Source organism: Crocodylus porosus, unplaced genomic scaffold (genome assembly GCF_001723895.1).
Source record: "Crocodylus porosus isolate Cpor-Errol unplaced genomic scaffold, CroPor_comp1, whole genome shotgun sequence".
NCBI lineage: Eukaryota > Metazoa > Chordata > Crocodylia > Crocodylidae > Crocodylus > Crocodylus porosus.
Genome location: NW_017728918.1, coordinates 108,568,305 through 108,594,410, shown reverse-complemented (window position 1 = coordinate 108,594,410; position 26,106 = coordinate 108,568,305). Strand labels below are relative to the sequence as shown.

Genomic DNA, 26,106 nt, shown 5'->3' with positions numbered 1-26,106 from the left:
GTTTGGGGAGAAATATTTCTCCCCCACCACCACTTTCAATCAATTTATTCCCTGAAGTATTTTATTTGATGGGGATAGCTAAAGCTTTTCTTCTGTTACACTGGAGCTTATGCCCTAATCAGTTTATTGCCTGTCTCTCCATTGTTGCCTGGAGTTACTCGTTATTTTTAGATAACACAGTGCTTCATTGTAGATAAATAAAGGAGTTTGTTGTGTTGTGTGACAGTTTCTTAAAAAAAGAACTAGACAATGAATGCTCCCTCCTACGAAAGAATATCAGTGCTATGAGATAAAAGAACTCTCTCATATGAGCATAAGAAAGAGACTTACACAGGCAATTACATTTCAGGTTTGTTACACAGTTTAAGATATTGGCCTTTTGGCTCGGATCAAATTTAGTTGAAACACATTCAGTCAAACCTATGAGGGAAAAACTGAATCAAGTTATAATATGGGCAGGGAACCAACAAGCCCCCACCTGTCTGACCAGATGACACTGGCTAAGTACAGACAATCAAAAAGCCCAAGGCTGAATTTATTCAGTCTTTGCAAGTTAGTCAAAGCTGGACAGATTGAACCAATAGGCAAATAAACAGACATTCACTTTTGATTCAGAAAATGCAGCCACATGCCTGCAGTGGCTGACGCCGGGGGATGGCATGGCTCTCTGGTACATAGCCAGAATGGGCTATGTGTTCATTTCCTCTTCCTGCTGCCCCCAAGGTCGCTGGGATTTGCGGTCCACAATCACAACAGCAGGACTCTGCAGGGTTGCTCATCACTTCCTCTTCCTGCTTCCAGGTGCCTCTGGAATTTGTAGTCCACAGTTGCAGCCTACACTAAGTAAGCCAACAGGGCAGGGCAGCTCTGGTACTCAGGGGAAGGTGAGCTTAACCCTTCTCCCTGGCCCTGGACCCCAGCCGGTATTTCCCTGGGAGGGCCAGTGAGCCAGCTCTCACTGCTCCAGCTAAAGAAAAGAGGGGCAGGGCCAGCCCTGCTCTCTAAAGCAGACAGCAGAGCCCAGCCCAGGGCTGCAAAAAATGCTGGGATGCTGGGGGACTGTGTTTTAACTTGAACCAGAAAGGAGTCTGGGACAGAAGTTTCATAAACTCATTTGACCTAAATCAGTTAAGTCTGATCCTATGTTCAACCACGTTTATCTTAAACCATTTTAAGGCATTTTGAAACTGGTTTATGTGCACTGAACTTCTGTTCTGTTACAGATTTAAACCAGTTTCTGATTCCTTAAACTGGTTTATGTGTAATTTCTGTCCCTAGCCCCCGAGAACTTAGTTCTTAAGTTCATTAACCTGGACCCTTCAAGAGCCTGGTTATCATCTCTCAATCAAGAAGTAAACCTAAAACCTCAGAAAGAAGTTGTATAAAAACAAAATGCTTTGTGTATTTCTTTGACCAAATATTCTATATATACTGAGTAGTCAAACCTTAAAAGCCCAAGATATCAAAGGGCATTCAAGATGTGGTTAACATATACTGAATAACTTGGTTCTCATTGTGATACTCATTCCAGTTAATGTTATGATTATTGCATTTCTTTGCATTTTACATTATTTTTATACTTAGTCCTTCCTGATAACCTTACATTTGTACTTTGCACAGGCAGATCATAATTGGCTAAGGCTTCACTGGTAATGTAATATATTCTGTAAATCCTATTATAGTATTAGCTAATATGATGTATGCCGCTCATTTTAGGTAATGTAATGCAATTCCCAGATCCCAGAATTCCTTGGTGCCTCCTATTTTAATACAGTGCATTTGCTCTGTATCCAATTATATTTTTTTATATTCCGTCAAATAGTTCTTTTTGCTGGATAGTCAGTACAATACATTTAAGCAAGATAACAAGCTACTATAATGCAAGCTTAGCATTTAAGAGATACTTGCTAATAAATCTATTTTATTGCCTGGTTATACTAATTGAAAGTGTATTATTTCCAAGGCTGCTTTGTGGAAGTTTCTCTAAAGTTAATTTACTTTGAGGACAACTAGCATTTCTTAAATTGTACTGGGGAAAACCCCCCAGGACAGTTACACTGGGTAACCCTATAACATTGGATAAATGTTACATCATAGTAAAGAAACTAAGAGTAAACACTTTCTCCATCTCTATACAGGAAGGTGAGTAATTCACTCTTCACTGAAAATAGGCACTTGGGAAGAATTATTTATTTCTGACTCCTATGAAGGCCCATTCAATAGGAAATTGAAATCAATAGGAATTAGACCATGTGATTTGCCTTATTTAGAAATTTCCAGTCCGAAGAACAGAATATGAATCTAGGTATTCTTTATAAAGACAGATTTAGCTATCAACAGCTTAATTTGAGACAGTTGTAGGTTTAGCTTCCTTATGCAACATGACAGCAAAACTCTTATCCTTCCAAAACAACAGATTTAGGGACAGATTCAGAAAAGGACTTGTTGCCAGATCTGATAATGGCATCCAGCCCCGAAGTGGAAGCCAGAGCCCAGAAATAGGCACACAGGGTTCCCCATGCTGTACATGGGGAGACTTTGGTGTGTCAGAGTGAGCTAGGAAAAAATCAGCTCTCACATATAGTCCAGAAAATAGGTATTCCTCTGTTTAAACTCCCTGAAGATCTGGGTCTGATAGGCATTTTCAGAACAGGTCTCTACACACTATCTCTTCATAAAAAGCAGTGATAAATAACCACCTCTGCTTTTTCTAAGGAAAAAAAAGGTGATGATAAAAGGAATGCTAATAGTTTCTTTCACGAGAAAAAATAAAAGGTAGGGGAAGAAATGCCCAGAGGGATAGTGCTTTGAGGAGTTTAGCCTTCTCATACATCACAGAACTCGCAAGCATGGCTGGCTCAGTGGCATCGTGGAAAGGTGCTTCTGTTGCATTGTGCTCCTCTGCTTCTCCAAATGTAAAAGAAAACATGCACGTACATGTTCCCTCCCCTACAATATATATGATAACCAAATGGTTAAAGCATTCACCCCATAGATGGGAGACCCAGGTGCAATGCCTTTCTCAGTTTTTAAAGGTTCAAATCGACATCTCCCCCTTCCTAGAAGGGAGCTTTGGGTCCCAATCCTTGCTCTAAGGACTGTTTGTACATCTTTAAGTGTTCATTAGATAAAAGGCATAAATATACATTTGAACAGAGTCCAAGGCTCACCTCTTTCGGGTGACAGCTCAAATTACTGGGCTAGAAAATTATATGCTCCCCCTTGCTCAATCTTTTTTGGAACGTGGCGCAGCTACAGCATGAGAGGGGAGAGCCTCCCCTTCACTGCCTTGAACAGCCTCTGGACTGGTGGGTGAGCACTTTACAAGAAGATGGGAGATGTGGGTTTGAATCCCTTAGGCCAGGAAAGGCCCAGAATCCAGACTTCCCAAATCCTGGATGAGTGCTCTAACTAGTAGATTATTGGATAAAACAAGGCTGGCTCCTCCTCTATCTACATTTTAAACAAAGAGAGTGACATCTACTGCATCTTATTAAAAGAATGACTTGGTCACCTAATTCCAAGTGTGAATTTCCTGTTGTGAATACCAATCTGATGTGAATACCTGTTCCGCTCCTGGCTTTTCCCCTTGGGGTTGTTATGAATTGCATTCTAATGCTCCCACCTTTCCCTATGCACTTGAGAAAGGCCCCTCTCTCAGGACTGTAAATGCAGAAGCCAAATTCCTAAAACTCTGCAATGCCTAAATTTTGGATGCCTCAGTCCTTTACTAGAATTACCCCTTAGAAACAAAAACTTTTCTGGAGATACAGAAATTTCTGCTTGAAGTGCCTTTCATCACAACAATTCCTCAAGCCCAAAGATGTATCTACTGAAAGAAAAATATATCTGTACACAAAGACAAGTGCATACAGAAATACAACACAGTCCTTCTTCTACATAATAAATGATAGCTCAAAAGGGAATTGCTGCAGATGAAGAAAAGAACAAACTAGCTTTCTTTTCAGCACACCAAAGGGAAATGTATGAAACAATGGAGCTCTTGAACTGGATACTGTCAAGATAAATATCATATACCTAAAAAAAATACCTTTAACATCAGATTACTGAAACTGGAAAAGTATCAGAAATGTAATGTACCCTCTATCGCACGCTTCATTTCTCAGAATGGAAAATAAAGTAGTCTGTTCAGTTTCACTTTTGCTTACATTTAGCTTGCTTTCCCATTGTCAAACGCTGTAACATGCAAATCAGTCAGTTTCATTTTGTTTGTGGAAATTTTTACTTTTAAAATTCAATACACCAATTACAAATTTTTGTTATGAGAGTTCACAGTGCTGCATGGTAATGCTTGATTAGACATTTATACATATTAGCCCAGATTTGCAAAAGTGATTAGTGATTTATAGCATCTCTTGAATCTAGAATACCTTTTTTGAGCCATTTTACAGGGCCCGCATTTCCATTACTACACCAGCTCCTGAAGACCACATATAATAGAGCTGACATGGTAGTAACTCAGTAAGTAGAGTTCTTATCATATAACCTATGACTGTTGACACATCATACATTCAGCACATCACAGCACTAAACAGAGTTTAAATTTCTAACCTCAGTCTGAACTCCAAAGAAGTGTTCAGTATTCCACATGTGTGGGAGGATATGTGTATTAAGGTAAAAGCTATGAACAATAGTAGCAACTCAGTAGCCTATTACTTATAGGCTAGATCTGCATCACAAACAGAACTGAGACAAAGAACCCAATGGCAAATGGCTTCAACTTGGTTGCATTTTTATTCGGGTGCAAAATGTTTCCAGCTCTTAAACAGTGTCATAATAATCAACATACTGGAACCATGCTTAATCATCTCTGAAGCCAATCAACATGCTTTCAGATTTGGTATATAATTAGGCCTTGTCCACACTGATAGGGTTTGGGACCATTGGTACACTTACACTGATGCCGATTCAGTGGTTTTCAAGCTTCCTAACATCACAGAACCCTTTCGTATCACTTCTACTGTGGAACCCATCCCCCTATTCCAAAGAGCTGATGTGGAGCCAGGCAATCCAGCCCAGCAACAGTAGTGCACTGTTTCCTGGCCAGCTCTGCCATTACCCCCAGTCTCTTTGCAGAACCCGCTATGACCTGTTGTGGAACCCCAGTCCCATGAACACAGTTTGAAAACCACTGGTTTAGAAGATTTAACAGGATGAAATTTGAAGGAAAATGCTGCTATGGATACTGCCAAAATGTAGCTTGCAGCAGAGAAGCATGTCTGAATTAGGAGTCTGATTTATGCCAAGGCTACTTTACAAGGGTCCAGCAATATAAAAGCATTTTAAAACTGGTGTAAACAGAGTGTGTGTTAGTAGCAGTGGATATGCATATTTCTTTGATTTTATATTTCTATATTATTCCTAATCATAGTCATTCCATCAGTATCAATTTCCTTCATGCAGACAAGAAAATTACCTGTATTTAGAGAACCAGTGCTTCTGGGAAGTGAACATGCACAAGGAGTTTTAGGAAAATATCTCTGTATTCCAGTAAGTTACGTTCATTAAATAGTTGGCACTTTTGCTGAGCAGTTATGTTATTTTTTCAACAAAACCACAGTTCGTATATTTTTCCTCCATTCATGTTAACTGCATTTTAAGTTTAAAATATTTTGGCAACAACATTTTGCTAGATGCTGATGAAAATACAACTGTTTAACATTATCACAAATCTCACTCCATTTTAGTTTGTAGTCAAATAGATTATTGCTAAATGTGAAGCTTTCAGAGTGGTTTTGGTTATTTCACTATGAATGCGACTGAATTAAAAGTGGAAAAAACAGAGAGTACTCTTGGACGAACCAACAATGTCTGCAATTTCCAAGTCATTTGAACCCTTTGAAGGCCTCAGTAGTAATCATGATTCTGAAGCACTATTTGAAGGTCTTATATCTATTTAAAAATGATGTGGACACTTGATCTGTTGAAGTAAGCCCTCTGTTTAGGAGATTATGCCATGGGCAACTAGTGCCTCCTGACTCCAGGGGGGTACCGGTGGCAGATTGTCAATCCTGGTGGGTGGGTCCCCTAGTGGCCAACCGGGGGAGGGGTGTCCCCCAGAGGCCGATTTCTGACCCTGGACATGCCACTGGAAAAAACAGAAGTGCCACCGGCACTTCTCAGGGGGTGCGCCAGCCGGCACTCCCCACTCCCTGGCTGGCGAGGGCCCCCTCTATGCATTGCCTGTGGCTTATGCTATACTTCTGTGATTTGGTTAGTCTATAAAGGGTGCACAATGAGTTGACATACCTAGTTTTGATTAATCAAATCCAAGTGTGGGTAAGTCAAATCTGAGTGTTGGTCAATTCGTGCACTCCTAAGGCAGGAGGGACGTACTTTTCACAAGCTATAGTGTCATTCTGGGTTTGTTTATTCTTACAAGCATTAAATTTTCCAAATTGAATAATGTCCTGTTTCTTGACACTGTAAGTGAATAAATGTCTTAGTGAAAATAAGTTGGAAGGGAAAGTATAAATACATTATCCAAAAGAATCCATTTGCATGGGTTGATAAGCTTGGCAATTAACAGAGTGAAATGTCCCTTGCTCTCATCTGTCTCAGAAGGGCTCAGTATCTTTCTTTAAAGCTATGCAGACATTCTGCAACATCAGGGGTTAAAGGGCAGCCTATCTCCTTAGTAACAATGCAAACAGTTATATATTGAAATATTACCTTTCAGTCTTACTCAGCAACTGCATGCCATTCCTCTTCTGCAAGGTCAAGTCCTGTTAATTATCATAGGCCCCTATGTCAGCTTGCAAAGTACTCGGAGTTCAGGTCTTTTGCAAATGCATGTTTTTAAAAGAGATGGCTGCCATTTGGGGCTAGCAGCTTTAGTTAGCTCAGGAAGTCAGTTTGCAAAGAACTCAAAGCGTGTTAATTCTCCCATTTTCAAGGTGGGGGCAGGGAACAAAATTAAGAAGATATTTTCACATCTGGCTTAAAGAAGGTTCCAGCCAAACTAGTTATTATTATCTCATGCTTGGCTCATGACAGTGGACAATGCTGACCTATGCTAGAACAATGTTTAAAATAAAATTCTTCTGTTTTTTCTCTGGAACACATTTTTGAACCTGCCACTACTAGAAATATTACAGATGTTGCCGTGCTGTGCAAATAAATACATAAATAAAAATATGACTTGGCTTTTCCTGTGTAAACATGATCTTTGCAATTACTAATTGTTATCATCCAGTTTAGTCCTGTGTCCATATGGAAGATTAAACTATGCTTCCATATAGTCAGAGGACTGTTGAGTTATGTGGTTCCTTGAGATAGTGAAATTCTAGCATGGAGGCCTGTCAATATTCACTGGCTAAATCAGCAGAAACAGAAAAGGCTAGCATTATACACTACCCACGTTCGTAAAATGATTCATAGTAGCCAGTGGTGTTGGCAGCATCACCTTCTTCAGTCATACAACTCAGATGGGATCGGATTGGATTGGATTGGTCAACTGCTCATGCAAACCGGACAGAGAAAAAGCCTGCTAAGCCCTAGGGGTCTCTCTGCACCATGAAAAATTTGCAAAACTGCCCAGCTTTTACTAATATTGCTTTTAACAATCAGTGTGAATATTGGCTTCCATATTACAGACAGGCCACTGGCTCTCATGGGTGTGTTTAGCATTTCCTAACCCTGCTCCACCAAGTGAAATACTCTGGAGCCCTCTAACCTTCCTTAGAGCTGAACTAGTGTTAGCAATGGTGGGAAATTGTTGTATACAAGGTTCAGGTGAAACGGGAATGCTTTTTGTAGGAAGTAAACAACAAGGCTGATCTCATCTATGTAAGTAATTGAGCTAGGAGAAACTGACTGCTGAGAATTGGTTGTTTTTAGTGTTGGCACACCCAAAGCACATACAATTTGCTATGATTATTTTAGTTTCTGTTTCCCTTCTTAAATTACACAAGGCAATCCCAGTATTCATTACTGGTATACACAGACCTATCAAGGTAGGATCATTCCACCTCCTGTTACAAAATGTGGGTGTAGAATTCCACTGGTCCATCTGTTCCAGTTTTGTGTAATTTAAATTCAAGAAATGCGCAGACATATAATACACACTATCTGCTAATACAGCCATTGGCGAACCACATAAAACTAAACTGTAACGACAAAAATAAAGTTTCATCTGTTTCTCAGAACAAACCTAGTACTAAAATCTAAACCATAAAGGAGCCTCCGCTCAATAGAAGAAGAGGATATTTTTTCTAACTGCTTTTCTTTCCCTACAGATGTTTGTAACGAAGGTCAAATAGCTAAAACACTAATTGATTTTTCACAATTCTTCAGTGAATGAGGCTATTGCCAGTGCCATCTAGAATGTGTCCTTTCATTTTTGTTTCTTTCTAATGGATTAAGGCACAATCTTCATAGTGCCTAAGTCAGTGGGAGCACAGCTATTGACTTTAACAAGCCTTTAGTATGTTCTGTGCCATCAATATTAAAGAATATATTTCTATGATAAATATATAACATAGGTAGAAAGTGACTTTCTACATCCTCTTGTTTTCTACGTGGGCTTATTGCCCTTCTGTTTTTAGGTCAAGTTACTTCTTACGAATGGAAGTGGCAAAATGGTGCAAAGGAAACAAAATGATATAATTTTGGCTGGTTATCTCACATGGAAAGGTTACTCCATTGGTATAAAAATATGTTCATGACCTTGTTGAGACAAGAAGTACTGAAAAATGTTGGCACTCCAGTGATAAACTTTTAAAAAAATAATGAGACGCATAGATTTTTCCAGACAGTGAGTACCATTCTGATATCTTGGGATACTTGCAATTCAGAGGATGTCTCTACCTTGTAGATTTTTTTGAGTTTGCAGATGGTCAGTAGGTGCAATTCTGCCAGGAAATTCTACTTTCCTCCTAAAAGATAATCAAGTTAGGACACATGTATTTGTGCTCCTCCGCAGCATCCTCTACAGTTGCTCAATCAAATATATACTGGCATTTGACCTATGAGAATCAGTGTAAAATATAAAGCACTTGGTTAATAAATGTCTGTGTTCCCTTTGCTGACTAGAGGTACTTGTTTCACTACAAGTGATGGAAAGTATTTCCATCCCACCACCTCCCTGAGGACTCTGATCATTGCTTCAGCAGCATACAAGCCACCTGTTAACAAAAGACATATCATGAGGAGACTGAGGTCATGAGGTTCTCCCTCTGTACTGAGTACTTCTGTAGAGATTCTGTTCCAAGTGGCAGAGCTGGTTTGCTGCATATTGCACTGACTGTCACTGAACCAGAAACCCAAAAGTCAGCTTTCAAGAGGCCTGACACACTCTCAATCATTATTTCTTACATCTCAGGTTTCCTTCTTTTGTACAAACTGAATATGAAGTACTGAAGGTCCATAGACTCAGTGTGCTTCTGCAAAAGAAACTGTCATGTAAAAAAATTCAGTACTATTGTTAAAATTCACTTTTATTCCTGAATAGCTCCCTGTGCAAAGTGAATTTGCATGGTGCAGAGGCCTTGTGCTGGACCAGGGTCAGTGTATGAATTCACTTGGATCAAATGGGAGGAAATGGACCGCCAAACATCCAGCCCCAAAACTTAACAAGTGTCAAGAAGACATATTTGAAAGATGTGGCACCACAGGGAATAGAATCCATGTTCTGTGTAAGCTACTGCAGATTTTCTAGAATAAAGGTATTCACAATTAGAGATTGTTTTACTCATTTTAGAAGGCCAGTACAAATCCCAGAAAATAAATGTACTTAATATTGGAGTAGAAACATGCAAGCTCTTTTCCTTAGCAATCCATGTGACATCTCAGGAATGCTCAAAGAATGACCAGGGTCAGGTGTCGAGTACGTTTTTGTTAGTGGTACCTTTAACTCACTCATCTGTTGAAGAATTCTCAACAGATTGGCCTTTGTCCCAAACTTAAACCAAACCTGAATCTTTCTTCTTAAATTCAAACAAGTTCAGTTAGCATTTTTCCCAGCACTTACTGGTTGTAGAAGAGACTGAGATATAGTACTACATGAACTACAAATATGATAGCTTCATAGAATTAGGAAGTACCAGAAAGCCTGTTGTTTTGAGACATCCAGATATTCCTACACAAAAACAATTTTGGTTAAGAGTGTTCTGAACTTTGAGGCAGTGGTTTTCAAACTAGGTTGGGTGGGCCCCTGGAGTGCCACGGTAGATCATTGGGGGTTCTGCAAAGGGATTGAGGGTAATGGAGGAGCAGGTTGGGAGGCAGTGCACCACTATTGTGGGACGGGGTCACTTGGCTCTGTATCAGTCTTTAGGATACGGGTATGGGTTTCATGGCAAAGGAAGTGATATGAAAGGGTTCTGTAACTTTAGGAAGCTTGAAAACCACTGCTTTAGGAAGTACATATCAATCAAAATGATGCTTCAAAATCTTTGGAAGTTCTACCATCTCTAATCAACACACCGCACTCCTTCTGGGTTTTGTCTAGACTGGGTATAAAGGTACCTTTAGCTCAGACATGCTAGTTAACTTGATTAAAACCCCCACTTAGCATTGTTGTAGACATATGTTACCACCTTTATTATAGGACATAAGGCTTTCAATCCACTTTAGTAGGTTGAATTATAGCCTCCTAAAGGATAAAGCTTGATGTGCTAAAATTGGGTCAAAAGTTTTAAATTGCACAAAAGTGCCCCCTTCTTCCCCTCCCTCCCCCCGCCCCTGCTCCTCCCTCCAGTCTAGACAAAACTTTGATTTCTTAAGAGTTGGCCTGGTCACCCTTATTTTGGGGAAGAGTAGCTAAACTTATTTAAAGTTAGTTTTAAGAAATTAATTCTTTTAAATTAATGCAAGTTTGCAGGCAGACCAGCCCTAAATTGGTTAAGATTAAGGCCACTTTTTTTCTGTTAATCTAGAATTAGAACATATACATTCATGACAACGGCATTCATTCTGAAGCATTGATGGCTTGCTCCTGGTACCCTTGAAGTTAACAATAAAACTCCCATTGGTTTCAATGGCTTTGGATCAAGCCCTAAATCAGACCTTAATAAAGGTATGTTATAAAGATGTAGTGATAGCTGATGAAGAGATGTACACATGAAGCTTTCTGATGAAGCAGAAACCCATACTAGACAAATTCAAACTAGAGATAAGGCAAAATGTTGGAGAGTGAATTAGCCAGTGGAGCATGTTACTAGGGAAGTGGTGGAAGCTCCATCACATGCTGTCTTTAAATTTTTGGATGTTTCTTGTATAGTGAAATGATGCCAGAAGATAGAGCTGATGCAGCTATTAAATGGACAAGAGTCCTTGGTTAAGCTGGAAGTCAGACCAGATCATAAACTGGAAGTCAGAACAGTCACTTCTGACACTGAAATAACTGATTCTCTGAATCTTAATTTACATTTGAATCTGAGAAGAGGGGAGGGGAAGGCCACCATACCAACAAGCTTCTGCCCTGCAGTCAGAGGTGGGCCATAAGAATCCCGCATCCAGAGCCAGATTTTTTTGGCAGCTCTGGCTTAGATCATTAGGTTAGGGAGCTTAACCTTTCAGTAGGCCCATGCTGCAAAATTCAGATATAGCCTGGTTCCTAATTCAAACATTTTCAACGTCTGGAGACAATTACTGCAAAAGAGCTGACACTCCATTAAGCTTGGCCTCTTTTGTCACATGCTAAGGTTTTCATACATCCATAATCTATAGTCATTTACTTTATCCAGTTTTTATTTTACCTCCACTACAGAAAGGATATGGACAAACTGGAGAGAGTACAGCAGAGGGCAGTGAAAATGGTGAGAGGGCTGGGGCACTTGACTTATGAGGAGAGACTGAGGAATTGGGGTTTATTTAGTCTAGAGAGGAGAAGACTGAGAGGGGATTTAATAGCAGCCTTCAACTACCTGAAGCAGGGTTCAAAAGAAGATAGATCTAGACTGTCTTCTCAGCGGTGACAGGTGACATAACAGGGATCAACAGTCTCAAGTTGCAACAAGGGAAGTTTAGGTTAGATATTAGGAAAAATTTGCTCACTAGGACAGTAGTAAAGTTTTGGAACAGGTTACCCAAGAGGTTATGTACTCTCCACCCTTGGAGGTTTTTAAGACCTGGCTAGACAAAGCCTTAGCTGGAATGAAGTGGCTGGAGATGGTTCTCTACCCTAAAGCCAAATAAGTTAGCTTTAGCCGGCTTCTGCAGGCAATTGTTACTTGCTGCCGCCCAAAACTGTGCCCCCTATGAACTGTGCCCCCCCGCCGGTCTCAGGAGGCACCAGTCATCTATGCATAGACCACCAGTTTGGTGACAGTTAAAATACAATTAAATCTTACCTAAGCTGGAAAACAGGTTTCAGCTGTCTGGGAAATAATCACATGGTCAATAGTTTCCTGAATGTCACTGCATGTTATAGTCTAGGTAGGAGTAATTAATAGTGAGTCCTCATTTGAACAAAATATAAGTTAAGTTACAACCCACTCTTCATTAATAAAAAGCAAGTTTTACAATATCTTATGCATTTAATAATATTTCTCTTTGATCCCAAAACAGTCTTATGCCTAGCAAGCTCCTGAGTTCTTAGAGCAACAATAATTCCTCTGTTCTCTCTGATTAGGAAATAATGTTAGTGAAACTAAATGTTGATGCATAATAATAGTCTCATCCTGTTTGACAAATGGCAAAGTGAAGTCAAGATATTTGTTGAAATTAAATGTTGCAGCTCAACTACGCAGTCCTTTATGTTAGTGGAAGCCATTTATGCAGCAACAATCTCTTGTGCCAAAGGCCTTATTATTACACAGTAGAAATAAAAAAAAATTGAAGAATAAGGTTCCAGTTCATGGAATACTGCCGGGGGTTCTGTTAGGACAGGGCAAACTTCAAATACAGCCAAGGTACAAGGAAAGACTTCCTGATAGGAGCCACTGTATCGAATTGCTGAGAAAAGAGAAATAAAAAAGAATTTGTTAACTTCTTAAAGTTCCTTCCGATGTTCCTTCAGTGCTTCCCCAGGGCTATCTAAGGAGTAATAAATCTGCTAGAGCATCAGTATACTAGGTTTCCTCTCTCTCCTGTCCCAGCCTGAACACTTCTATAGAAGAACCCTAATGGCTTATATCAGGCCAAATGAGTGGTAAAGGTTGGGTCAGCTGGATCCACTCCATGGGCCAATCCCAGGGCTCAATTGGGCACACACTGAATCAGCCCCTGTCCCACACACCATATCACAGCCACAGCTCTGGCCTCACATGTGTTGGTTTAGGTCGTTCCTCAGCCCCAGGCACATCAGATCAGGCCCTGGCACCCCAGCCCACTGCACACTGTATTGAGCCTGGCTGCCCCAGGCCTATATGCAACAAATCAGGCCCCAGCCCACACATGCCAGACTGGGCCCACTACATTGGCCTCAGACCTGCATGTGCCAGATCTCTGCCCCAACTCTAGCCCCACTCATGCCAGATTGGGCCTGCTGCCCCAGCTCCATGCCAGTGGGATCCTGTGCACAGAGCTATGCCACCAACTTTCCAAATTCTTGGGAAGCCCTAGAAGCCAAATTACACAGCTCCACAAGCTGGATCTGTCCCACAGATGGGGGAGTTGGGACCCCTGAGTTATAGAGTCAATAAAAAAACCAGTAGTACAGATGAAATGTATAGAAGAGCTACTAGGAAAGCACAATAAACATCAAACTGTATTGGGGTAGTCACTCTGAGCTTGTGGGCCAGATCCAGACCCCAGTGTAGTGTCTTTTGGCCCTCAAGGTTCCCATGGGTCCGTGGGGGGACCATGGACCATGGTCCTGTGAATTAAGTTGGGTATGCAGGGCCTGATCTCAGCGGGGCCCAATCCCAACATGCAGGGCTGGGCAGGGGCAGGCAGTAGAGGGCCCCAGGGCCCAATCCCAGGAAACAAGGGCAGTATGGGGGTCAGGGCATAATCCCGGCAGGTAGGATCAAATCCCACCCATAGACTGGCCCCACACTATTCCCCCAGCTGACAGGGCCAAAAGGCTATGTATTCCTGAATGATACCAATCACTGATTATATAAATGAAAATGAAAACAAGTTACTTGACACCTGGCAAAACATTCAACAGGCAGGTGCTCATTATAGCATACTTTGGGCTTTATGGTTAGGAGGCATGCAGACAACACATTTGGTCACACATAGAGATGTCACAATATGCTATTGAGGGTGTGGACACGCATAGCAAATAAACTGTTCCCATGTGACACTGTTTGGGAACCAGTTTCAAATTGTTGCAGGACCAGGTGTGGATAAAAAGGGACAGAACCAGTTGGGGTGCAGAGGGTGCAGTTGCATCTCCTTTGGCTGTGCTGTTATGCCTGCATAACAATTAATGAGAAGAAACTCCTTTAGTACAGGACTTCTACCAGGTGAGGAAACTGTGACTCAACTTTCCTTTCATAAGCAAATTTACTGAACCTTAGCAATTAACAGATAATGAGGACAAACTCCTCTACTGCCATAGTTCAGTCAAAGCAATGCAACATGCTCACCACCCCAAGATATGAACATGATATCACTGGGTGGCCAGTCTATGAAGTCTTGTCCGGGACTCCTGACTTCTGCAACAAAGCTCTGCACAGGGTAGACTAGTCAGATGTTGTGGATTAGGTTCTGAAGGGTGGCACTTTTCTTCTTCCTTATATACCTCATAGCTACTACATTTCTTAATACATAATTAGCTTAAGCCTTCCTCCTAACACATAATTTATAAGCCTGCTTGTGTTTGTCAAATATGGACTTGCTGTGTTTTTAACTGTAATTTTCCATTCTTAGGTGGGTGAAGCTCTTCCTTAAGACTGTTCCTTTTTGCCTGGACTATATTTACTCAATTTAGTTAGCCAGCTTCTTATTTCATCCTAAATCAAAGGACAGTATTTTTCCATACTTCCTCTTGTCTCCAGGTGCAAGTCACATACAGAACTTAAATTAAGCATGCAGCTTAACCTAAGCATGAAGGCCCAGGCACTGAGGCCTTCTGGGGCCTACAGTGCAGAGCACATGCAGTGAGCTCCTTGACCTCACCTGCTCATCAGTTCAGCAGCCAGGGCCTGCATTGGTGGACCTCTGGTACCCAGGGGCTGAACTCTGTCACCGTTTGCATCCCACTCCCTTGCCTAATTCATTCAGTGATGGGCAAGGGAGGGGGGCAAACAACTGTGGCATTCAACCCCTGAATTCTGGACCCATGCTAACACAGACTCCAGTAACTGTGCTGGTCATGAGCTGTACAAGCAAAGCAGGGTGCAGCCCCCCCCACATCCCTTGGCTCTGCCTATGTGGACAGGTGTACCAATCATGTCAGGGGTTGGGAGCCAGTTCACCACTATGTGAAGTGCTGTGGCTCTAACACCATGGAGCATACTTCATAGTATGCAATCTGGGAGAGTGCTTGCATCCACAGTATGGGGATCCCACAGGGTGGTTAACTTGAAGTCGAAAGTTTAGACCAAGTTACACCAGTAGCATAAATGTGGGGTGGGTAAGTGAGGCACCGGTCCCAGGGTGCCTACTTAAAGTGCATGTCATACTGACAGCTGCTGCTGTTGCTTGCCTGGCCGCTATCCCTTTCCTGAGCTGCCTGGGACTCACAATTGCTTGTTTTGCTTCTGGGTTAGACATATACAAGAGGGAGCAATGGTCTCAAGTTTAGGGTGGCCATCATAGAGGACATTATGGTTTTCTGCTACTCTGTCCTCTATTGATATGAAACCCAACGCATTTATATCCTCTATTTTTCTCTTCAAGTGCCTTCAACATTTTAAGTGCCATCAACATTATTAACTTTTTCACTTCTGATCAACATGCCATATACATAAAATGCATATCCAGTGTCATGTTCATCCTTGTCACATCTTGACATTCACTGAAATAGGCGGATACCAGAAATAAAGCTGGTTTGAATAGGAAAAGAGTCAGAAAAAAAATCTATGGCTTATTTACATGATGAAGAACCTTATTACTGTCCTTAAAAATCATGGCTAGGGACAGACATTACACATGAAGCTGTTCAAGTGATCAGAAACTGGTTTAAACCTGTAACAGAACAGATGTTCAGTGCACATAAACTAGTTTGAAAATGGCTGAAACCAGTTTGAGATAAACCTGGTTGAATCAGACTTAACTGATTTGGGTCAAACTGATTTATGCAATGCCTGTCCTATACCCCTTGCCGGTTTAAGATCAATCAGACATCCCCAGCATCCCAGCATCCTCTCTGGGCTGGGCGGGGCTCTCTGCTCCACAGCAGAGCTTGCCCCTCCCCTCTGCTCTCTGGCTGCAGCTCCAGCACAGACTGTGGGCTGCTCCCCCTCCCCAACTCACCACACCCTGCTAAGCAGAAATTTCCCCCTTCCCTCTGCCTTGCTAAGAGGTGTCTGTGTATTATCCAGCAGACCACATGCTGGCTATGGTCCCTACTGAATCAACAGGTAGCTAGTAATGTCCCTCTGTTGTTTTCTTAATGGGGTGATAAACACTGTTATCAATTCCCTGCTGGGCTAATCAAAGTGTTCTGTTGGGGTCTCACTATGCCCCCACCCCAACTCACTGCTGTGGAAGGGATGGAAGGGCTGCTCTACCACCCGCCCCTCAGCTTCTAGCCTGAGCCACTGCAGGCATGTGCCTACATGTCTGGGATGTCTGTGCAGTTGCAAACCAGTTCAGCCTAGCCAGGTTAGACTAACCTGCAAAGATTGAATCAATTCAGGCTCGGGCATTTTTAATATATTTCCCTAGGCATTAAAAGTAAGAGCAGGTGTATACACCATCATCACATTAGCTAAATCATATCAGATTCTGGTGATGATGCAGCATGTTGATAGTGGAGGTGTTCTGTATGGCTTGCTAAAGCAACAGAAAAGACAGATAGCTTTAATGAACCAGTATAATTCTGCTTCTGTGAGCAATGTATTTCCTTGTAACATAAAGTGCCCTTAATATTTGGTCTAGATAATATATTCTACTTACACTGTTGTTATTTATAGCCTTCTAAATAAACACAAATGCAGTCATTAAAAAGATGTTGCTGTTAAGATCATCATCAGTGAAATAATTAGCAATGGTGACATGTAAATTGCGATTTAGGCTTCAAAGCTTAAATTGCCATTGAGATGAATGGGCCAGTTCACACTTCTTTTAGGCCTGGCTCAGCAGAACCTGTAAACCAAAAGCATGTGAAGAAATCTGGGTGTATGGTCAAATTTAGCACAGCATCTAAGCACTTGATAAACTTTAAATATGTGAAAAATCCTATTAAAGCACAGATAAATGCTTTGCTTGTTCAGGGCCTTAGGCCTTGTCTGCAAAGGAGAGTTTCACAGGGATGTGTGTTACAGCTGCAGTCCGTAGAACAAAGCAAAGCCAAACCATTCTCTTTTCTTTCCTCCTATGAATGTGGTACAATCTGCAACCTTGTCAGCTGTGCCTGAGGGAGGATGGGTCATTAAGGAGTATTGGAAGACTGGGGCAGTAATTCTTTGTCTCCCTACTTCCTCCAGTGGTGGAGGTTGTGGGGTAACTGGGGGCAGAAAAGACTACTGTATGAAAGTAGCGCTCAAGGGTTAGTTCTGCAGGTCAGAAGAGTGACACAAGGCCAGTCCACAGGCTGCACCAAGTTCTGCATGCTATTGAATGGGCCCTAGAGCCTAGGGTTACCATATTTCCATCAGCAAAAAAGAGAACACCAAGGGGGTGGGGTGGGGGAAGAAGGAGGGGCATATGATTGTGGGAGGGGGGGAAGTGATATGCCCATGCCCTGCCTCTACCTCTCACTCCTAAGCCACAGCTCCTCTAGCCCTGCCAACCCCCCTCACTTCTGACCCACAGCCCCCCCAGCCTTGCTGCCCAAGCAGCAAACGTGCACACACACACACCCACATACAGTCTCTTTACTTGGCTTGCTGGAACCTGCATGGGGACCACGTGACCCCCAACAGCCAATCATGTTGTCCACTGCTCCCAGTTCCAAACAGCCAGCCTGGGAGAGCAGAGGGAACAGTAAAAAACCAAGACATTTGGTCTTATTTTAAAAACCCACCTGGATGCAGCACATGGGCCAAAAAAGAGAACGGGTCTGGGAAAACCCAGATGTATGGTAAACCTACCAGAGCCTGGTATCACTCCTACCCTGTCCTGCATGCCAAAACTGGGCTGCAGGGGGCTTGGCACCACTCCATTCCTGCCTGGCCCTGCACTTAGGGATCAGGCACCTGATTTAGATTAGGCCATAGCTTTCCACAACAGGCTTGTGTTCTAGAGCTTAATCCAGTAAACTCATGGTAGTAGTAATTTTTTTATTTTTTTATTTTTTTTGCAGGTGGGGGGGTAGGGGTTGGGTCCTGCTGATTTCATGGTGATTGCCCTATTTCACAATTTCTGCAAAATTCACAAAAACACAATTTGAGCAGATCCCTATTTGTGAGTTACCAAGATCTTCAATTAATCATAGCTCCACTCAATCATTGCCCCTCCTGGTTTTGTGTCATGCTAACTTCGTGTCTTGCAGACCCTAATCCATTTATTGTTACTCTTTGCTACAGGTTATTCAACCACTTGTTTATCTCAGGGGTATCAAAAATCCTCCAGCTCCTGCAGTTGGCTCATTAACTGACAGGGCTTCTTGAAGGCTAGGCCACCCAGATTCATCCTATGGGGCACATCACTGCAGCTGCCAGAACCTCTTCAGCAGTATGTTAATCCCTGCTGTTTTCGTATGACTGTGGAACACAGGGAGCTAATGCTGCTTACCTTCACCCCTCTTTACACACTACCAAAACTGGGTTTTCTAGTCACCACTGGCAACCAAGACTGACAGCAGGGGAAAAGTGGTGGCAAGCAGCAATGGCATTAAGTCCCTGGGTTCCAGAGACCTGCCAAAACAATGGCTTTACTAGCCAAGGAATTTAACGTCACCGCCGTTTGTGGGTTGTCCAGCCCATGGGAAGCCCTGCAGGGATGGATCTGACCTGCAGGGCCCAAGGAATTTGACACCCCTTATTTACCCAATAAATAGCAATTCATTCTAGTCTGCACTTCTCCAGTTTATTATGAGAATGTCATGTGGGAGTCGAACTGTGTCAAAGTCGCAAACAGCACCAAGCAGGAGGATCCATTCACTTGTTGTCTTAATGTTTTTTCATGGATCTATTCAAAAGGATCATACTTAGGAAACATTCAGGGGCCTAATGGGTAGAACAGGGTCAGGCTCCAAGTATATTATCTCCACTGCGTTTTCTTCACCCCCCAAACAACTATCCTGTCAAATAAGAATATCAAGTTGGTTCAGCATCTGGTTCTTAACAAATCCATTTTGAGTAGTAGCAATTACCTTTTCCATATCCAGGTATTTAGAAATGGATTAGTTTATAATCAGTTCTAATATCTTCCCAGGTTTTGAAGCCAGACTGACCAGATTGTATTTTCCTGGGCATGGCTACACATGCACAGTTACTGCACAGTAATTTAGGTTACTTAGGTTACTGTGCAGTAACTGAAAGTTACTGTGCTGTGCAGCACATTTCTACATGTGCATGGCCATACTGCGCAGTAACTATGGTGAATTATGCTGAACTAAGTTACACTTAGTTACTGCACAGTAAGACATCTAAATGCTTTACTGTGCAGTAACACTGTGCATGTGCTTCGACTTGGGAGTAACTTTGCTCCCAAGTTGGAGCACACATAGCATTACTGCACAGTAATACCTCCATATGTAGACACCAGTCTAAAAGTTGCTTACTGTGTGGTAAATGCACGTGTAAACACCCTCCCTCTGCATGTCCTACTTTTACCCTTTTCTAAAGATGTTAGCCATTCTGCAGTCTTCCAAAAACCAACCTTTCATCCATGACTTTGCACATATTGTTTTTGGCTCTACGAATTCTTACAACAATTCCTTTAGCACTGTGAAATGAATTTTATCAGACCCTGCCAACTTAAATTCATTCAAATTTTCAAAAGCTTTTGTTGCACTTATTAGTTATCATTTTCTGCACCCCATCCCCTACTTTGCCCATGTGAATTCAGTTAGCTGTCTGGTCACAGTTTATTTTGTTGTGAAGCCTGAGGACAAGTAGACTCCTCAGCATTGGAATCCCCTCCCCTCTTGATGCTCATCAGAAAAGTCTGGAGGCTTTGTGAGACCTTTTCATTTGGGCAAGTTTTTAGCAGACAGGGTTAAGCTTTGGAGTATCATCTGGGGAGTTGTTTTATTACTTACTTTAATAACTTATGTATTCTTATATTTTATCTTGTTTTTTATCATAAGCTGCCCAAGTCTCTTTTGGAGAGGGTGGCATATAAATTAAACAAATAAATGAATAAATGGAGCATCTTTGCTTTCTTTGCATCACCTATTAATGGCCCACCCTTACTTTGAGCAGTGCACACACACTTTCATTGGTCTTTCAGAATGGAAGATATGTGGAGAATGGTTAAGTTATATTTTATGATCTCATAAAGTGCGTTGTTTTCCTATTCTATTGTATGCATATTATTTTTAAATACTTGACCTGTTGAAGTATTATCTGCCTAGGCTTAAGTGTACTCAGTCAGCACAAAGGAAAAGATTTGATTATTAGTATTAAGCAATTTTCCTTGATTACCCAAATTGAACTTTAGGCTGAAAAACCTCTGTTAGAAAATAGAGCTTATCCAGGGTTCAGCAGCTACTATGCATGTTCCTCCACTAAAACAGAAAGCAGGGCTTCCCTTTTCAGGGTTTTTTTTTTACATATATCAGCCTGGTATTTTTTTAATTTGCTGGAGCATTGTGCTTGCTAGTTGGCAAAAACTGAAATGTTTATAGAATATCCAGCATATGCCATATATCCCCACATACAACATGCACCTTTTTGCCCCAAAACAGCCCCCCTGAGTTTAACTGAATTTAAAATTTTTCTTCATGCCTATGAAGAATCAGTTTCCACTTTGAAGATAGCTTTATCTGGTCATTTTCTAGTATAGGTATCTTACAGTGATATTAAGAGAAATTTTCAATGGAATGTAGTCCATTGCATTAAGAATTGATAAGTATGTTTTGTTTTCTCTATTGGAGGCTCTGCCAAAGGGAAATTATATTGATATTACCAAGTTTTTTTCTGTTTCTGTGCCAAGTCCATAGAACCATTCACATAAAAGAGAGCAACATCTTTCAGATCTCTGGCTATATGCTATTCAAGCTCATATGCATTAAGTATGAGCTAAATAGGTGGAAAGGTTGAATAATTTTGCAACCCAAAATATTAGTATGTTATCCACATAGCCATTATTTTTACTTGTTCTAATGAGCAGCAAAAATAACCTAAGACTTCCAGCAATGTAACTCATATTATCTGTTGTCAACTGAGAAAGTCTAAAGGAGTTTACAGTTACAATTCTGAGCAATTTGTATGGCCATTGTATCATCTTTGCCAATCCAGATTGTGTTGAGTCCTCATAAAGCTCCCTATTGTGCTAGTATTCACTGAGATTGCTATTATGCATCCTGCTTTCTTTCATTCATTTCTACAAGCTGAGGGTCATTTCTTATTCATACAAAGACTGAAATAGTTATTGAGCACTCTGATGAATACTCTCCCCTAAATGAAATATTCATCTTTCTAATACGTCATGACCCCCCTAATCTGTACTAGAAAAATAACATTTCACATAAAATCGAATAATTTGTAAAACACCAAATCAGGTACCATGAACAACTGTCAAGCTTCAGCTATGATCACCCATGTCAGTACTGAAGACGGAACTTATTAATTTTGCCATTTTGGAGCCTGGCTGAAAAAAATGACTCCTAGTGCTTACATAGACATTCTTCAGAACTCAAATTCCAGTCAGATTGTTGTACAGCAGAGGTGCTCAACCTTTCTGCACCATGGACAAGTTGTGTGGTGCGAGGCTGGTCCACAGCCAAGATCCTTCACTGGGTCATCACACAGATAGAGCCTTGTGTGCCTGGATTGGGCCCTGCACCACCCCAGTTGGGCTCGGCACTGTCCTCATTGTCCAGACTGGGCCCTGCACTGCTTCATCCTGGCTTCAGGCACCTGGATCAGGTCTCATGCTTCCAAGACCCAGTCCTGCATGCCAGGATCTAGTTCCATGTCATCCCACTACTGCATGCCAGTTCTAGTGCACGGGGCCATGCTATCCAGCCTGCCAGGCTCCTCACAAGGCCAAAAATTTGACAGCAAGGGAATGGCAATTAATGCTGCCCGTGGTAAAAAACAGTCCAGATATGTCTCTTATATTTATTCAGGAAAAAGATAGAGTTTTGCATTTAGAGAGCCCAAGGGTAACAGGTTGAATGACACAAGAATGAAAGGTATCAGTTATTAGAGGCTTTGTTGAGAGATACAGAATTGAGACTCTGTTGGTTTTTTTACAAAATGAATTGCTGATGGTAAAGGGCAGAAGGTACCATACAGGCCTATACAGTTAAGAAAGCAAGAGTGGTTCCACTATAGAAAGAGGTCATGGAAAAAGCTAGGAGTGCTGTGGATGCAACATTCTCCTTTCTGCATGTAAAGCTATCAAGCCAGTTTCTGACCTCAGGTTCCCCAGCTTTATTAATAGACGAAGTTACTTCAGATTTATGTTTTAAGTTTCCCTGCATGTATACCACTGTAACTTGATATGTGATGTGTTATAAATGAACAGACATTGAAATGAGGACGTTTTGGTGGGTCAAAGTATATAAGCAGAAAACTCTACGAAAAGGAAGTGAATTGCCCTGATGATCATGTGATATGTTGGTATGCTCTGATCTCTGTGAATTGTGGTGAGATCATCAAGTCTGTGAGTCAGTCACCCCAGTATATGTGGATATGTGGATATATGACAAAAGTGAACGGTTGTGTATTTCTGTGTCCACAAACTACCCTGTTGCTCTTATCTAGTCAGTGGCCCTTGATGGATAAAATACATGAAGGACTTCTTCATATGAGCCTTTTGCATAGATACTATACAGCCTGGGCTAGAGTAAAGGCTGCCAATGGGAATTAGCTATTTCATTTGCTATGGTCACAGTTATGTCTCATCCCTCTCCAGTGCTTGCTAAGCATGAATTTACTTCCCCCATGACTAACACTTCCTGCATATGATCTGTCTTTCCCTAACTGCTGCACGCAGTTCCAACCTGATCATTGCCATAACATCATTGTATCTATGAGCCAAGGAGATCTTGATGATCTTGTATCATACTACTGCAGCTGATGCTCCATGAGAACTTTCCTAAACTCCTGACTTGCCTTCAAAGTGTTGTCACTATGATGCCTCCAACTCCATGGCATGGGAACCTCAATTGTTTCCCTTTCCAACTGTGGTTGCTAGATGGAACAGTGCACGGGTTTTGCAGCTGGTGTAGCAGCTTGCCCTTTGCTCCTCTGTGGGCGTTATGTACATGGGTACATCTATTCCATCCCTTGACACGATCTCCTCTTTCATTCTCTATTCTGCACGTGCTTGAAGACGTGCTTTTCAGGGCAACAGATTTGTGTATAGCGTGAGCCTCTATTGCATGTTTTTGTGTGCATTTTCTTACTTGGTAGTCTTTTTTTGCATGATCACAATTCAGCCCAGAATACACATCATTAATTTCTCTCTCTCTTTCCCATACTCTTCTTTTTTGTTTCTTCATTTCTATATTTCCCTGGATATTAATGTTAATCACAGGGTTATACAGTAACTAGAGCTGTAACTGTCATGAATGTGCATTTCTTTTGTTAGTATAAAAGTGATGTTGTACCCTTGATGATCCAGGAATTATGAGAGAGGCAAGGAAGTTTTAAAGTGATATCTTTTATTGGACCTACTGCATAGTTGGGATAAAGTTAGACAAGCTTTCAAATATAAGGCATTCTTCTTCCAACCTGAAGTGGTGCAGACCTGAAGAAGAATGCAGTGGATCCAATAAAAACATATCACCCAACAAAAAATACTTGAGTGTCTTCTTTTTTGTTGTTCATCAAGTGCTTAATCTCTTGAATGCAGATGCCTAGAAAAATAAATTAAAAGAAGCTGAACTGTATCTCCCAGTAGTGTATTAGCTTTACAACCCTTCAGATTAATCAACTTGGAAGCCTTCTTAGCATTTGTAGCACTTGTGACACAGCGTAATTTTTTTGCGAGAGGACACAAAGATTTAAATAAATGATTGTACCGGGAATCATTTAATGGACAGCATTTCTTAAACTGTAGAGGAATAATTCACTGGTTGAAAAACTTCAATTTTGCATGACCTACTAGATTCACTGGACCCCCAGATTCAAACTCAGTAGGATTTTAATTCTTCCCAGGTAGATAAATTGTGTACCTTTCTGTTCTATTAAAAACAATGTAATGCCTACTCTAGGTGGACACTAAAAATCTATGAGCCCTTTTCATCCAGGGGTTTTACCTAGTCCCGTAGGAAATTTTTTACCAACCTCCCCAGTTGGTGCAGCATGTTATTTATTGGCTGAGTGCTGCTTTCCACATCTGGGTTGGATTCTGCATTTCAGTGGTGCAGTAGATATAATCTATTAAATAGTCTGGGATCCATGAAAATGAAAGGTATGTAAATATATAATACAGTTATGTCAGACTCTTCACTCACACGGCTATCAATCAGGTGCAATGCCACTGAAACCAGTAGAATTATACCAATATAAAGTTAGTGAGAGAAGAGAATCAAACGCCTGATTCTCAAATTAACTCTGGCCCAGGTCCTGACAGAGGCTGGAAAAGACTAGAGGCTGGACTGGTGTCTCTACCATCAACATACCTTTTACATCAGGAGTCAAAGAATTAGATGTTATCAAAGTCCTGGCAATGCATTTTCTACACTTGATGGGAAAATCAGTATGCCTTGGTTAGTCTCAGCCACTGCACGATGTTTCTTCTTCCATCATACTGTCTGAGAAGAGCCAAAGGGCAGAGCTGGGCTAAAAATTTGAATTAAGTTGTTATTCAGACTTTAAATGGAAAATGCAGTTCAAGGTAAAATAAATATGTCCTTATTTTTGTACCTGAATCCTCATAAATTTGCCTGCAACTTTATAACCAGCTGGAAATATCTGTGCATTGCTATCTGGCTCTGGGTTTTTCTTGTTTTTTGGGGGGCTTATTTGGGTGGGCGAGGGGCTACAATGGGAAAGAATCAGCAGTTAGAAATGTTGAAAATCATAAAACAGTATTACAAGTTCTCATAGTTTGTTCTGTTCCTTCTGTTTTATAGATGAAGGAGCCTTATAATAAAGGAGACCTGCTGGCTAAACCTGATCCAAGAGCTTTTTGGAGAAGCGATGACTCAGGTTAGGATAGAATGCAACGGGTGTGTGAATGTATAATGATGGATTCTGCAGAAAGCTGTACAGAGGGCTCTTCTTTTTTTATACAGCTTAATGCTAGGCTTAGGTGATTTGTCCTAAAGCCAGGAAGGATGAATGATTTTTAATGCAGAAATTAAATTTGACCTCTCTCCAATACAGTATTGGTTTGGAGGAAAATGGCATAGAAAATGGGATTTAGTGCATTATGTGATGATATGTAATGATTCCCATAGAAGAATGCCATGGCATAATAGTAAGCAACTGTTGATCCTCTGGATCATGGTTTACACCTAAAATGTCTAGTCAGATACTTGATGAATCCGTATGTGGCTGTCAAGCCCAATTTGGGAGCAATACAGATTGTTATAAGTGTCACTGATCTACAAGTTCTCTGAGCTGGAATCCATGCTGGTTTCTTCTTCTCAATTTGCTTCCATCTTCTGAGTCAAAGCTGCTTCATGCTGAGCTACACCCAGTGCCAGATGTTCCTTCCAGATCAAATGGGATTCTGCGGGCCTCTCCCCAGCTTTCTGTGTTGATGTTGAATGACTTCATATAATTTTTACACACATGGCAGTACTGCCATAGAGGACCCACAGTCAAATGAGTCGCCAGCTGGCTGGAGGGCCGCACTCAGAGAGTGGTGGTGGATGGGTCATTTTCAACCTGGAAGGACGTGGGCAGTGGGGTTCCGCAGGGCTCGGTCTTTGGGCCCGCACTGGTTAACATCTTCATCAGTGACTTGGAAGAGGGGGTAAATAGCACCCTTTTCAAATTTGCTGACAACACTAAA

The 26,106-nt window shown here is 41.4% G+C and overlaps 1 protein-coding gene and 1 long non-coding RNA gene across 2 annotated transcripts in view; one reads left to right on the top strand and one right to left on the bottom strand.

Annotated features, from left to right (window-relative positions):
* Positions 1 to 26,106, top strand: part of SGK1 (serum/glucocorticoid regulated kinase 1) — a 112,603-nt gene that overhangs the window by 47,367 nt on the left and 39,130 nt on the right. Inside the window, exon 3 of the mRNA XM_019538092.1 lies at positions 25,220 to 25,295. Coding sequence (XP_019393637.1) covers positions 25,220 to 25,295 — 76 coding nt within the window. The remainder of the gene's footprint in view (positions 1 to 25,219; positions 25,296 to 26,106) is intronic.
* Positions 494 to 25,366, bottom strand: LOC109312039. The gene is made up of 4 exons (XR_002101692.1): positions 25,357 to 25,366; positions 14,578 to 14,583; positions 13,286 to 13,294; positions 494 to 641 (listed from the first exon to the last, which is right to left on the bottom strand). It is a non-coding gene; the product is annotated as an uncharacterized LOC109312039 (long non-coding RNA).